Raw genomic sequence first — 15,752 nt, 5'->3', positions numbered from 1 at the left:
GCCTACTGCATCAAGTCCAGGAACATTATGGGTCCTTCTGAACACAATCCAGAACCACTCAAAAGGGTCTGGCCTAGCCATCCCTACAACTACAAAGAAAACCAAAGGAATAAAGAATATTTATTTTCCAGGTTTTGACATGTAGTTAAATGAATAATGAAAGAGGTCATTGGACAAGTTGGGCCTAACGTTAAACAGGAGAGCTGACAAAATTGCATAAAACAGTTGCTGGTATTTTCCTGACTGCCTGTTTATTGGTATTAACAGTTCTAATATTTTTCCACATCTCTGGTACTTTCCTGTTTTAGACACATTGTGAATCCCTTAAAGCCTTAATGATTTTGTCACCTGCAGCACTGATTGATTTCCTTTACATATACTTGGTGTAATGCAGTTGCTTTTCCTCTTTGTTCTCTTACTGCCATTTTTACTTTTTAAGTACATATGAGACTATGATGTTAGAGAACAAGTGTGGTGGCTCCACTTTCCTTGAGGACAACAAGTTTATTATAGTAATATTTGCAGATCTCTTCCATCTTGTCTTTCTTCTTTCATTTTCGTCCTTTATCCTCAGGCTGAATGTGCTGAGTTACAACTCTCCCAAAGCTTACTTTAAACTGGCTTTACCCTCCTTTGTTTCTCTCTGTTTTATAATGTGATAGTGCTCATAATTATCCTTTTCTGTGATTATTTTGCAGGCATATTTACATTCCAAACCAACGTTGTCCTTAGCTGTCATACCTCTGCTCGGCAAATCTTTGATTAAAATACATTTTAGATTCTTTTGGTCTTCTCATTGTAGTACTTGATTTACATCAGCTTTACTTCTACATGAGTTACATGTATTGTATCTATAACCCATTTTTCATTATCAATAGTATTTAAAATGGTCATGTTAGAGTTGTCTTAATTGTACACCAAATATTTTTCTCATTTTTATTCTTTTAGCTTTGTAGTAAATTTGAATTTAGCTTTAACAAATCAGTTACCTGATTATACATTGGTAGTGAATAACGAGTGATTCCTGTATCAGTAACACGTCATTTCCTGCCAGTTAAAACATATTTTTAAGATGTTCAATACTTGCCATGTGCAGGGCAATTTGATTCTTTTCTTAAAGGGACTGTTCATGATGTATACTTGACAAGTCTCTGCCCTCTCTCATTTCTTACTCCTGTTCATATTTTCTAATATAATTCTCACTGGCCTTATTTATTCCCACCTTTGTACTTAAGTTGGTATCAAAGTACACATTAATTTAAGTCTTAGTAACTTCCTTCATAGAATTTCTCTACTAATTTCTGCAAGAGATGTTGGTACATAATATTCAATTATTTTCATAGTAGTCTTTTTGCAAGTACCTATCAAAAAAACTTCAACACAAAGATAACCGTCTCATGACACAATTTGTAGCCTCTAGACACATGATAAAACTAATTCCACCTATTTTTTTTATTTACCTTTCCAAGGACAGGCTATGAGCCATCTTTCCACTTAACTACAGTCTCTTTCTGTCTTCTGGTTTCATTTACAATGAATATGTCAATATTGACATGATTCAGTCCCTCCAAATGGTTGTTGGACAAGGATCTCAAATTTAAAGCAGGTTAAGTTTAAGTTTACAGAGAATCTAAAAACCAAGTGATTCTTTCTTCCTGTTCTGCCACCCTCACTGAAGGAAAAGTAGTGACAGCCATTTTGCATTTTTTGTATACTTCTAATTTTGTAGTACACATAACAGTCACTAAAATAATTATTAATGGAAAACAATAATAATAGATTTAATAAATAATAATTACTTCATTCTTAAACTGTTTCAAACACATCTCTGCCTGTCAAAATCTTTTTCTTCAAGGCCTCCAGCTCAGAGGCCACTTCCTTAACAAAACCTATAATGCCAAACCCACCCTATATTCATTCCACATCAGTTTAAAGTGATCTTTTTCTCCTTCAATTTTTTCAGAGCACTTCAGCTGCTTTTTCCCTTAATACATTCTACTTGTATCATACTTATTTAAAATACATGTGTTTCCTTCAGGTTAAAATGTAAGCCTTAAAGAGCTTCAAGGTCAAGGATTATGTTATTTTTTTTAATAATGTATTTACTTACTTATTTTTTGGAGGGGGGGAGGCAGGGCAATTGGGGTTAGGTGACTTGCTCAACTGTGTCAAGTGTCTGAGGCCGAATTTGAACTCACGTCCTCCTGACTCTGGGGCCAGTGCTCTACTCACTGTGCCACCTAGCTGCCCCTAGGATTATGTTATTTTCATTAGTATCTCTCCTCAGCACCCTGAACACAGTAATGCTGAGTATGTACAGAATTCTCCTTCCTATTCCATGTTCTATATCTCCCTTACACAAAGATCACAGAGTTTATGCTACTGAAGAGGGAAGAATGATAACAATTTCTCTTTGTTTTCACCCAGCAACTTCTCTCCTACTTATTCAACAACTCTCCAAGAAATCAGGATTATCAGCAGCGTCACAACGACTTAGAAATAAAGAGACTGCAACAAGCATGCTCCATCACTGTAAAACAAAGAGCTAAACAACATCGTTCCAAGTTCAATTAGCAGTTCCAGACAGATGACAATGTAATAAAGGATAGTTCTTACTCTAATTATCCAGTTATAATAATTATTCCATTAAAATGGTTACCTTTTGGTCCAGTTCTCGCAAGAAGGGTGTGAACCTGAATCATTAACTCTTCATGTGGAGGAGATTCTTTGCTGGCGTTCAAAAGTAACTGCAACAATATCTGTGTACCGCCTTTGGAGACTAAAGCACTTGCTCTCCTACTGCCACCTTCGAATTTAAACCAACATACACAATCTTCAATCTCATATTCAACATAAAATTTTTTGTTATACATCATGCAAATTGTGGTAAGTCAAAACATATTAAATGTTTGGAGACTTCAATTCACTGTCAGAAAAAAAATCACAGAAAAATCACGTACAACTAACACAACAGGCACACCTTGGAGAGGGGCTTCATGGAGCAATTTCATTGAGAATGATAAACTTACACAAAACCTGATTCTAATCCTGGCTCCGCTACTTACGAACTCTAACCTCCATCAACTCACTTAACTTCTCTGGTTCTCAATTCCTTCATCTGTAAAGTTAAGGGATTGGAACAAATGACTTCTAGGTCTATAATCCTATGGCCTTCCCTAAATAATAAAAAAAAGGAATTGTGGATGTCTGCCCTCAGGAATATAAGGCAACATTGATATCTCTGGTAAAAAGAAAAGTAAAACAACTACAGTGGCATTTCCGTCCTTTCCTACACATCCATTTTAAACCACATACATTTTAAATTGACACCCCACAACTTATATATGATACACAAAGGGGTAGGAAGAAAGGTTACATATTTGACAACAGGCCCTCAAAATGCCACACTGTCATCAGATAAATCCAAGTATGTTGTCCTCAGGTAATTCTATAACATTTTTGAGCTACATCAAAATAAAAATAGGGTTGTATAAACTCATGTATGACCCCCCTATATTAAGAGTTTTTCAGGGCAGTTTTGATCTCAAGAAAATAAAGTATATCTTTAAAGGGACTTTGCAAAAAGAATATCCTTTATCAGACTGTGTTCCCTCATTTTTGGCTCAGAAATTATGATCATAGATCTATGTGATTCATTATTCTTTACATACAGCAATAAGACCAAAGGAACTTACCAACTGACACCAATTCAACAAGAATGTTTAAGATATTAAGTGTGGTCTGAAGATCTTTCGTGTTCTGAAAGAAATATTTTATTTCCAGGATTAAAATCATTGAACATAGTTACCAAACTCTGTCTTTTGGCATTTACCTCAATTTTGTGGGCACCTTTCCCTTCTCAATTTTGAGCCTAAGATCACTTCCCATTACATCCTTGTTCTTTTCCCTCCAGAATCTTTAGTTCTTAAACTTACATTCACAAGTGCCAGGCCCTGGCTGAGTCACTTAACCTCTAGAGAGTCAATTTCCTCATCTCTAAAATGGAGACAAAACTTACACTAACATACATCACAGAATCATGAAGAGAGGGCCCCAAAGGCCATGAAGGGTCACATCAATGTGGTTATGATGACCATAAGGGAATGAATTAACACTAGGGGAGACTTCCATTTTGTCTTACTACTCTTTCACTACCGTAGGCTTATCATTATATATCTTTATTTTAATACATTTTTAAAATTTTTCTCATGCACATGTACTCGGGACAATGACATATAACAAAGAGCATTTGAAGGAGGCTAAGTATAAGACCAGCTAAGTTCAAAAGTCTAAAACTTCAAAAATATTAGCCATTTTGCTAAAACAATAACTAGAATTGGGAATAAGTGGTTTTTGTCCATTATTCTGAGAAGGGGCCTGTCTATCAGCTTCACCAAACTGTCAAAGGGGTCCATGAAACACACAAAAAAAACTCTGCACTAAATATTACAATTCAATATTTCCCAAGAATAAAAATATCAAGTCAATAATACATTCATCCTTCCCAGAGACAAAAGAAGAAATTAATTCCTCTAAAGACTATCTTAAGATATAGTTGCACAAAAGGTAATTTCCCCAAAATTTATCAACATAAATGCAATGAATATATATATATATATATACATTAAAATCTACTGTTCTCAATAAATCTTGACAACTATATTTGTCTGTTTCTGAAAATTTTCCCAATTTTAAAGGAAATCATTTTTCTTTTAAAAGGGGAAGGGAAAATGAATGTGGGATCCTAATGGCATTAAGAAAGGTTCTTGCATTTACCTCCAATTTCCAACACATTCTCCTATCCATATTTTTATACTTATGACACTGAAGGTAGTCTATGAATTCATATAGCTAATTCCTCTAACCTGTGTAATTTTGGAAAAGACAATAAACTTTCTTGGGCCTTGGGTTCCTCACCTGTAAAATGAGGGGATCACACTAGACAGCCTCTGAAGTACCCTCCTATTCTAGATCTATGATACTATTATCCCCACAAAAACATTGTTCATGTGGCTTTTGATTGAAGGATATGAAGGTGACTATGAGTTCTCAGTGCAATGCCAACAAAGCATTAGCTCTGACAAGTCTTACTTACCAAGGACAAGCCTAGCCAAGGGTTATTCCAATCAACCAGTCAATAAGCATTTATGGAGCACCTTCTATGGGCCATGGGCTAGCAATATAAAGATATAAATGAAACAGTCCTTGACCTCAAGGAGCTTAGAACAACTATATGCACAAAATAAGAACAAGGTAATGGGGGAAGAGGGAGGTACTGGCAGCTAAAAGATTAAGAAAGGTCTCATTCAAGCCAATTAAAGACAACCTTGAAAGGAAACAAGGAATACTAAGAAGCAAAAAGAGAGGAGGGGAGGGGAGGGAGGTTACAGACATAGGAACTAGCTTGTGCAAAGGAGAGAGAATGTCGTGTGTGAGGAACAGCAAGAGGGTCAGTTTGCTTAGACCAAAGAAGCCAAGAAGAAGACTGATAAAAAACAAGGCTGAAAAAGTTGGAGTGATGTTGTAAAGAGTTTTAAAAGCTAAACAGATGAAGTTGTATTTTATCCTAGAAGGAACAGGGAGTCACTAAAGATTCTTGAGCAGGTGAGCTACATGGTAAGATCTGCTTTACAATGATCATTTTGACAGCTGTGTGGAGAGAATGGAAGCAGGAAGTTCAATCTAGAGATTACTGAAATAGTCCAGGAAAGAGGCGATAAGGAACTGAATTAGAGTTGTAGTTATCTGTATACAGAGAAGGAAATAAATGTAAGAAACACTGTGGAGCCAGAATCAACAAGACTTCCAATTGAGTGGATATGTGGAATGACTTAGAGTGATGAATCAAGAATAACTGTAAGGTCATAAACTGGACTTATTGGAAAATACGTTGTTGCCCTCTCAAAAGGAATAATGAAGTTCAGAAGATGAGTGGGCTGGGGAGGAAAATAACAAGCTTTTTTTTAAGGACACATTGATTTAAGATAACTTTGGGGTATCCAGTTTGAAATGTCCAACAGGCAGTTGGTACTGGGGGACTAGAGTGCAGGAGAGAGGCTAAGATCAGACACAGACCTGGTAGTCAGCTGTGTAGATATGATAACTGAACTCATGATAACTGATTAAGTTACCAAGGGAGATGGTTGAAAGACAAGAAGGGAGGCCTGGGAAAAAGGCTCAGAGTAAACTTAGAGGAATATGGATGAGGATCCAGCAAAAGAGAAAGAGTGGTAGTAGTCATAAGACATGTAGGAAGAATACCAAGAAACAGTGGTTTCACAAAAAAAGACACTAGGAAGAAGAGAGGGGTCAATAGTGAAAATAGTTTCAAGGTAGTCAATAAGGATGAGGAATAAGAAAAGTTCATCCGATTTTGAAATTAAGACATCACTGGCAGCATGAAACCAAGATGGCAAAATAATAGGAAGCAGTATAGCAAGGTTCTAACACCCTCCCTTCATACCGTGTAAAACTCCTCCAAATGGACCTAGCAAATACACCAGACCAAATCCTAATGGGGAATTCCAAGAAAAAGTCACATTGAGTCATTTTTCCAGTCCAGTCTGACATAGAGAGGTCTGCAGACACTGGGGACAGGGTCTGGCCAGGAGGGCACTGTACATGGAGCATAACACAAGTGGAGTACCCAAGCCCATACTGGGGCATCCTCAGACCTATCCTGGGACACCGATATAGAAACAGATACAAACTGGCATCTTCATTGCCCACTACCCAGTTCCAAGTCACAGATCCAGGAAAGAGCTGACCTGCGCCTGCCCTCTGGAGCAAGGAACAACCAAGTAGCAGTCCTGTAGCTAAGGTTCCATGAGCAGAGAAAGTCTTGGATCCAGCTTCTAGCCAGTATGAAGTAGAATCCCATACCAAAGAAAAGCCTAAAGTTCTATCACTCTTAACCAGCAGAACCACCCAGCTAGCTGGCACGAGTCACATCCAGCAGCAATCTACCATTGCTCAAACCCAAACCCAGGTCACGAACTTGGAGAGCTCAGACCAGGAGGATAACAATCACACTTTGTCCTAAGTCAGACCATCTAGGGAGTGCCAAAAGCTTTCAGGTCCTCTGTCTGAGCTGTTTCTGAGTTCCTAGAACAACATAGCTCTCAATATTTGAAGAAAGCAAGAACAAGGCTACCCAGAATTTTCTTCTAGAAGTGTACAGAGTCCAAGCCTAACATCAAGTATGAACAGGAAGTAGGCTGGAAGAACAAACAAAAAAAATTCCACTATAAATAGTTATTATGGTGACAGGGATGCTCAAGACCTAAACTCAGAAAAAGGCACAAAGCAGAGATGAAGTAAGAGTTAAAAAAGGTTTTTGTCAATGAAATGATATGTCTAGAGGAAAAAAACTGGTAAAGAAATTAAAGCTTTGGAATTAATAGCAACAAATTCCATAAAAATTATAATGGATCAAATAGCAGGCAATGACTCCATGAGAAAACAAAAAATATTAAAACAAAGTGAAAAGGCTAAAAAATTTGAAAAAGAAAAGTGAAGGTATCTCATAGCCAAAAGAAAAAAACTGACCTAGAAAGTATACTGAAGAGAAAAAATTTAAGAATCATTGGAACAATATGAGCACTGTGACCAAAACACAAGCCTAGATATATTTCAAGAACTCCTAAGAAAACTGCATAGATGTCTGAAGCAGAAGGCAAAGTGTAAACAGAGTGAATTCCCAAAATGAAAACTCCCAGGAACATTAGCTTCCAGGTTAAAGAATAATACTGAAAGCAACCAGAGAGAAAGAATTCAAGTGCAGAGGAGGCATAGTCAGGATCACACATGATTCAGAATGCACCACTATAAAGGAAAAGAGTTTAGAATATGGTATTACAGAAGGCAAAGGATGTAGGCTTGCAGCCAATAATAATTTATCCAGGAAAATTGAGTATGTTAGGGGGAAAATGGGCCTTTAATGAAGGAGAATACTTCCAAAAATTCCAGATGAAAAGACCAAAGGAAACTTTGAAGTTCAAACAAAGTCAAGAGAAACATAAGAAGGTAACTGAACTTACAATGATAAAGGATTAAACAAGGATAGACTGTTTACATTCTAATGTGAGTAGATGATATATTCCCTCTGAACTCTATCATCATCAGGACTCATCAATGGAGTTTAATTAGGCAAAGTCTGGAAGCAATCCTATATGTCTTGATGATCTTAAGAGAAAAAATTAAAAGAAAGGGGAAGAGGAATACCCAATGGAGTGGAGAAGGGGGAAAGGGAAAGAAAGGAAAATTAGGGGAAATTATCTCGCACAATCAAGATGCACAAGCAGGCAACTATACAAACAAGGAGGAGAAGGTGGAAGGAGTGGCTGATGCTGGAACTTAACTCTCGTTTGAACTGCTCTAAGGAGGAAAAAATACACACACACTCACACAGCTGGCTTCAAAAATATATTTCACTCCAGGGAAGGAGAAAGGAGAGGGGGAAAAAGTGAAAAGGGGGAATTAGAGGGAGGGTAAGTTAAGGCAGGAATTAGTCCTAAGCAAAACAAACTCCAAGAATGCATAAAAATTATATAAAATATAAATCAAACAAAAATATTTATTGTTCTTTTTGAGGCAGTAGAGAATGGGAATCTAAGGGAGTGCCCATAAACTGGGGAACAGAGAAACAAGTTATGGTATATAAATATGATGGAATACTATTGTGCTGGAAGAAATGATGAAGGAAATGGTATCAGGAACCTAGGAAGACTATATGAACTGATGCAGAGTAAGCAGGCCCAGAACAATTTATACAATGACAATAATATAGAAAAGACAAACAAGTTTGAAAGGATTAGGATCTCTGATCAGTGTGTTGACAAACCATGATTCTAGAAGGCTAATACTGATGCTACCCATTTCCTGATAGAAAGGTGAATGATTTAGACTTTGTAAAGTGACATACCTGTGTCTATATCTATATCTACATACAGATAAAGATATTTCTAGGGAGGGATATGGCCAATGTATAAATTTCATTTGCTTCACTACAGATATTTGTGATAGGGATTTTGTTTTTATTTCACTCACCTGGGGGGAAAAAGTTTGAGTAGGCAAGAGAGAAGGACTTTTGCTGATTAAAAAAACTAAATGAAATATTTTAAAAAGATATCATTGGTAATTTGGAGAAATTGGTTTCAGATGAGAGATGAGGTTGGAAGCCAAATTACATGGGATTAAGACACGAGTGAGAGCAAAGGAAATAGACACAGTGTTGACAGTTTTTCCTAGGGATTTGGCTGTGAAAGGGAGGAATAAAATAGGATAGGGTTAAGTGAGGGTTTGTTAAAGAAGGAAGAGACCTGTGCATGTTTTTAGACAGTAGGGAGTGTGGACAGGGAAAAACTGGAGAGAGGGAAAAGAAAGGATTGATTTTGAGGGTAATCTGCCAGCAGAGAGGATGGAATGAAGGGTGTAAGTAGAGGAGTTGATTGATTCTGCTGAGGCAAAAGATTATCTCTTCATCAAAGAACAGAGAAAAGGGGGAGATATTGGAGGATGACTTCAAGGCATTATAAGATATAGAATAAGGGAGAAGTGGTAGATCATGGCAAACAGCCTCTATATTTTCTCAATAAAGTATGAAACAAGGTCCTCAGCTAAGAGGATGGGAGAAGATGACAGTATGGGAAGCTTGAGGACAGAGGAAGTTTGAAACAGCAGCTGTGCAGAATGCAACAATTAAGGAGAAATAAAAAGGACTGTCTAGCTGCAGAAGATCTCTGAATGTCATTAAAGTATAACTAAGGTGTAGGTAGGAGGATCATCACTAGACATAATATTTTTTTTTGGCCATAGCAATTCACTAAGATGTAAGTCAGTGAAAACAGTACCCTCATTAATGTAGTCTTCTGAAGTAATCTGTATTAAATTCAGGTTACTACCTATATATCACCACTTTATAACATAATAATGAAATTTTAATACTCATGATTTTTATAGGCTAAATTTACTTATTTCTAGATACGGTTTCATTTCCTACAACTTAGAATTAGTCATAGTGAAATTTAAACTTTATGTTTTAAATCACTTAGTTATACAACTATATAAAATCAGAATGCTTATTTCTCCCAAGATAACTATACTATAATAATAATACTTAAAAATAACAAAGTTTAATTGTCTTATATATACCTCTAGGTCAAAACCACTGACCAAAAGGAATAATTCAAAATGTTATTAATCGAGGTTAAGGGACAAAAAGAATGAATGTTTATTATGTTCATTATGCTACTTAGCATTTCTTATGGAGTATCATAACTACAAATATCATTAAGCCTTAGTTACCTCTAATGTTGAGAGTAGAACATCCATTCCTGTAGAACCTTTGGCTGTCATTTCTTTCCTGATTTTCTCTAAAAGACAGAAACATAGTGTCTTTTTTATAACTTAAAAAAAGAAAAATATTTATGCTATCTTGACTATAGTGGGTAAAGTTACTATCCATAGACCTAAGACACCTACCAATTTGCTTCTTGGGTGATCCTGCCTCTGGAATAGTTGACCCTACTCTCCAGGGTGTAGTATGATGGATTTCCATATTTCAGTGAATGAAGTATTCCCCTCATTTCACCACTGCTCCTGACATGTCCCAAGTGGGTCCCTGTTCTCCAGTCCAACAATTCAAAGGCAATGCCAAAGGCTAGGAATAGGAATCAGTAAAACTAGGACACCAGGCCTCCCACAAATTTTCCAGGTCTACAAACGGAAAATGCTCTCATCAAAAATTGCACAAAGGAAAATTTAATATTCTCTTTTAAAGTGTTTTTAAAACACTATTTTAAAATTTTGAATAGTACAGTATCACTGGGACACTCATAAAAGAATGGAAAAGGAGCTGCTTCTGCAATCATGAGGGATGAAAGAAACCTAAAAATTTTCTCCCAGCATCCAAGAGGAAGTGACTTTTTCTCTATTATTTGCAGGTTTGTGTGGACCTCTAAATTTTTCTTCCTTTGATGAGAGAGAAGCTAGAAGAAATGGCTATGTGCCAAAGTACAGAGAAGTAAACAGTGTTGTTGGTAACATTTTTGATAGGAAAGTACCAAAGGAAGAGAGGGTCAAAACTTAGAAGAGGATATTTGTTTCTAAAACAGAGACAAATTGAATGGTATTCATCATCACTGAATTTATCCAGTATAATAAACTATGAATCATTCCACATAAGTAAAACTTTTGATAACTCTTTTTAACATTTTATTTTAACCATTCTGGACAGAAATCATTCTAAAAATGTGTTATACCGTTGCCTATATTCATAAACAGAGTATGATGCATATATATACTTAAACTTTTATTTAATAAACAAATAACTGATTGATTCTTGGTCTTCCTTATAAACATCAATTATCACACTAGGCTGTAATACAATATCTTGAGGAGTTACTAGGTACAAAAGTTTTTTTTTTTTTAATTTCGAAATTACATATACATCAATACCTATACAGACATACGTAAAACACATGTTAGAGACTGTTTCAGGTTTTTGTTTCTGAATTTTGCAATGTTAGGTTATCAACTACTCCTTATCACACTACCCTCTAACACTCTTCTGTGGCATAGGAAACCAGAAATTCAAGTTTCTTTGACTTCAATAGACTTAAAGTATAAGCCTGTATTCAATAAGGACCTTTAAGAATATCACTGTGAATAAAGTCCTTGTACTTTTGATTGTGTGACACATTTAACTTTTGATCAATTCATGGTTCTTGTATAGATTGCAGATAGATGACACTGTTCAAAAAATGTCCCCCAGAGAGGTCAACTGTATCCATATTAGGCAAATTTCAAATACCAGTAAATAGGTAAGCTGTACTTAAAATTCAGTTCAAGAGAAAATCAATTGCATTATTTGTTAATTGAATTATACTAAGAATGTTCAATTCTAAACTATAATATAAAGAAGGCAAAAAATTACACCTTTTTTCAGAGCACAGCTACTGAAACATTAGAAAAGTTTTCATTTCCATACCATCTTAGGCCAACTGGCAATATAGATTTTGAGGGGAAAAACTTTACTCAAACTCTCATATAGAATATAAATATTTAAAATGTATACTAGGTAAACTAATAATTTAAAATACAACATAGGAGGTAAAACTCACTTTGTTTAGAAAGGATACTATATTACTAAATGAAATTACAAAATCAAAATTTCATATTACTCAAATGCCAAGCAATGATGGTATTACCCTGCAATCTATACTTAATTCACTGTTCTTAACTCACCTTTCAGTGAACACAATTCCTGTAATAACTATGTTGTTCTGTATTTAAATGTTTCAAAAAGACTGTGTCAAAATTTTATCAAGGTTTTTTAGTTTGCCAAGATACTGACTGCACCTGGCTCTTCTTCCTCAGTGTCTGAGTGAGTGGTGAGGAAATGGAGGCAGCAAGTATAGACAATTTTTGTAGAAGCCTGGTAGTAAAAGGGAAAATAGAGATAGAAGTAATTGCCAAAGGAGCCTACAGGGTCAAGTAGACAGGGAAAGACTGAAGATAAAAGAGAGAAAAACTGATGAACAGGACAAGCTCCTGGAATAGATAGGAAAGGATAGTATAAAGGGTACAAGCAGAGGGATCAGAATGGGCAAGAATAGCCATTTTTGCAGAGTGAAGCAAAGAAGGACAGAATGGGTGAAGGTATAAATAGATTTTGAGACAGGAAGTAGAAGACAAGAAGGTATTCATTACAGATGGCCTCAATTATTGCAGAAAAACAGGAAGCAACATTATCTGCTGAAAGAAGAAGGATGAAAAGATCTGAGCAGAGTAATAACAGCTAGCATTTGTATGCCATTTTTAGGTGTGCAAAGCACTTCATAAATACTATTTCGTTTGATATTCACAATAACCCTAGGAGGTGAGTGCTATCACTATCTCCATTTTACAGGTGGGGAAACTAAGGCATTAAGAGGCTAAATGACTTGCCCAGGGTCCCAAATCAAGTAAGCGTATGAAGGTAGATTTTAACTCAGAACTTTCTGACTCCAGGTCTAGCCCACTGTCCACTGCACCACCCAGCTGCCCGCTAAGGAAATAACTATCATCTATACAGCTCTCTAAGGTCTGCAGAGTGCTCCCCATATGTCAACTCGTGTGATCTGCACAACAACCCTGTGGGGTAAGTGCTGTTACTATTCCCATTTTACATATGGGGAAATTGAAGCACAGAAAGGTTATGTGACTTATCCAGGGTCACATAGCAAGCGAGTCAAGTTTCTTCCAAAAACTCAAACTCAAATCTTCCAGATTCCAAGTCTACCACACTAACCACTGCATTACCTAAGAAGATTTGCAACAGTCTTTGGGGGGGGGCCTGGTGGTCAATTAGGAAAGAATAAAATGATTGTCATGCTAGAGTGAAGGTCAAGTTGGAATAAGAAAACATAAATGTTTAACTGACTCAACTCACATAGTGATGACATCATCTACCTGCATGGAAATATAACTGAAGAATAAGGATCTCAGGGTGGGGACGATGAATTGAGAATTGGCAGGATATGAATCATAGCTGGAGAAGAGGATAAGGAAAGCAACTGTGAAGATCAATGTGTAGATGAACTAGTTAACCATGGGGTCAGGCTAGCTAAGGAATGAAAGTAAAGCCAAAAGAGGTAACTGACTAGGAGAACAGAAAGAGACAGCAGGACTAGAGCTCACAGTGAGGATAAAGAACAGATTTAGGAAGAGTAAGACAGAAGGAAATGTAGAAAGACGGCGAATATGATCAGAGAGGGGAAATTTCAGAGTCCACGATCATAGAAGTGGCACAATCATAGATAAGTGTACCATCTAAGGCGGGCCTGTACAACCTGTAACCTGCATACAATTTACAGCCCTCAGGCCACTTGTGGCATGCCAAAGGATTTCTGGCAGCCCATGAAAAATGTAGAGGAAAACATCCTTTGTATGCATAAGAAATTCTTCGGCATGCTGCAAGCAGCCTGAGAGCCACAGGTTGTACAGGCCTGATCTAAGGTATGCTCACCATACAAGTACCTGAAATAGAGTTAAAAGGGTTGATTAACAATAGAGCTTAGGTTTTTGAGGGTATATCCATCCATGTACCTATCTATCTGTTTATCTATCTGAGATATCCAGAGAGAGATCTAGATATCTATATAGATATAACTTAACTAGACAGATTAGGGGACATTAGGGTACTCGTGACAGATGGGCTCACTTTTTGCAGAGACAACTGTAATATTTCATAATGTATTTTTCTATACATACATGTACCCTCAAACACCCCTATATATGTGTGAATATATGGTATTTGTATGTATATAAACACGTGTGTGTGTGTGTGTGTATAACATTATATAAAACAAAGTCACGCACACACGCATAGCTGTCACCAAGTAAGAAGTCATGGGTTGGAATGACAATAAGGACTATAAGCAGGTTCTGAGCTTAAGAAAGAAAGGACAGTGACCAAGAGACTAACCAATCAAAGAAACAAAAATCTCCTGAGTGACACAGGCGGATAAAGCCTTAAAGGACGAAAAGTTAGTGACTGTGGGACAGTGGTAGTAGGAAGCAAGAATCATGCCAACGCTTACTCCTGGCCTAGTGCATCACAGAACAGAAGAAGAAGAAGCAACTAATACTGAAAACAATGGCCAAAAAAGAGAAATGCAAGACAAAGGGGCTTGGAAGGGAGCACCAGCATGGAGAAACAAACCCCATGGAGACTTCACAGGTCTCCAGAGTACGATGTCCTCTTGATTCATTTTGAGCTCATGAGCATGTCCTTTTGTCCTTTACACCATAAAGAAAATGCTTCTAGGCAGAAGCCTACAGAGACTTAGTGATTATGAAGAAAACTGGCAGCAACCCATAGAAGAGTCCTAAATGTGGACATTCCCAGGTCACATCTGGGTAGAGACAATGAGCCAGAGAAGTAAGAGGTCTCAAAAATGTCACTGGGCAGTCTCTGATTTATACAACTGTTATAAAGATAAAAGGAGAGAAGACTGATGAGGGTAAAGATCAACAGTGAGGAATAAAAAAGGACTCTGAAAGAGGCAGGTAAAAATGTTAAAGACAAATGTCTATAACTTTACAATGTTACTTAGAGGTCAGGCTTATAACCTAGCACTGTTAAGAAACAAGGAGAAGCTGTTTAAAGATGCATTTTTGTCCTACACAGCACATACATGTGCAACTTAGCAAAAAAAAAAACTGGCTATTGAGTAATATGATCTGTGATAATACTATTTTGCATGATTTAGCAAAGATTGTATTACCCATATCTTAGTGTAGCTGACTTTGTTATAAAGGAGCTCTTTTCCTAGAGGATTTGTTAATCAATGTTTTTTTTTTTCATAATGCCACTTCAGTCACTTTTTTTAAATACTGTTACATGGATACTGAGGATATTATGGCAAAAGTCTAGACTCTAGAATATGTTACTTATAAGAATCATCAATAATTTCTAGCAAAACAAACATGTAGGACATAATTATTTGTCATCAAACTATCAAACACAAACTATTCCCCACATATTCATAACTTCAGGCATAAACAAGTAGCCCTAGAAAAGTATTTTATCTCACTACGAAAACAAAGTTTCCTATGAGCAATATGGAAGTCTACAGAATTATAAAGCTCGCTACCAAGATTACAAATAAGTATAAATATCATTAATTTTAGTATTAAGTTACTACACTTTGCTTTCCAAAATGTGGCAGCATTTTATAGTAAATAGTTCTATATTGGACATTAGGAAA

At 36.4% G+C, this 15,752-nt stretch overlaps 1 protein-coding gene across 4 annotated transcripts in view; it reads right to left on the bottom strand.

Moving 5' to 3' along the window:
• The window catches only part of AGTPBP1 (ATP/GTP binding protein 1), a 233,703-nt gene that overhangs the window by 146,811 nt on the left and 71,140 nt on the right, over nt 1-15,752 (bottom strand). For 3 of the 4 annotated variants that reach the window (XM_036737617.1, XM_036737616.1, XM_036737618.1), the window contains exons 4-6: nt 10,306-10,373; nt 3,696-3,759; nt 2,660-2,806 (exon numbers count right to left, since the gene is read on the bottom strand). In XM_036737617.1, the coding sequence (XP_036593512.1) occupies nt 2,660-2,806; nt 3,696-3,759; nt 10,306-10,373 (279 nt within the window). Of the gene's footprint in view, nt 1-2,659; nt 2,807-3,695; nt 3,760-10,305; nt 10,374-10,482; nt 10,509-15,752 lie in introns of those variants that run through there. The other variant, XM_036737619.1, reaches the window with a different exon arrangement.

Source organism: Trichosurus vulpecula, chromosome 9, assembly GCF_011100635.1.
Source record: "Trichosurus vulpecula isolate mTriVul1 chromosome 9, mTriVul1.pri, whole genome shotgun sequence".
NCBI classification, from domain to species: Eukaryota; Metazoa; Chordata; class Mammalia; order Diprotodontia; family Phalangeridae; genus Trichosurus; species Trichosurus vulpecula.
Note: the sequence above shows the minus strand (reverse complement) of the source record. Positions and strands in the feature narration are given on the sequence as shown.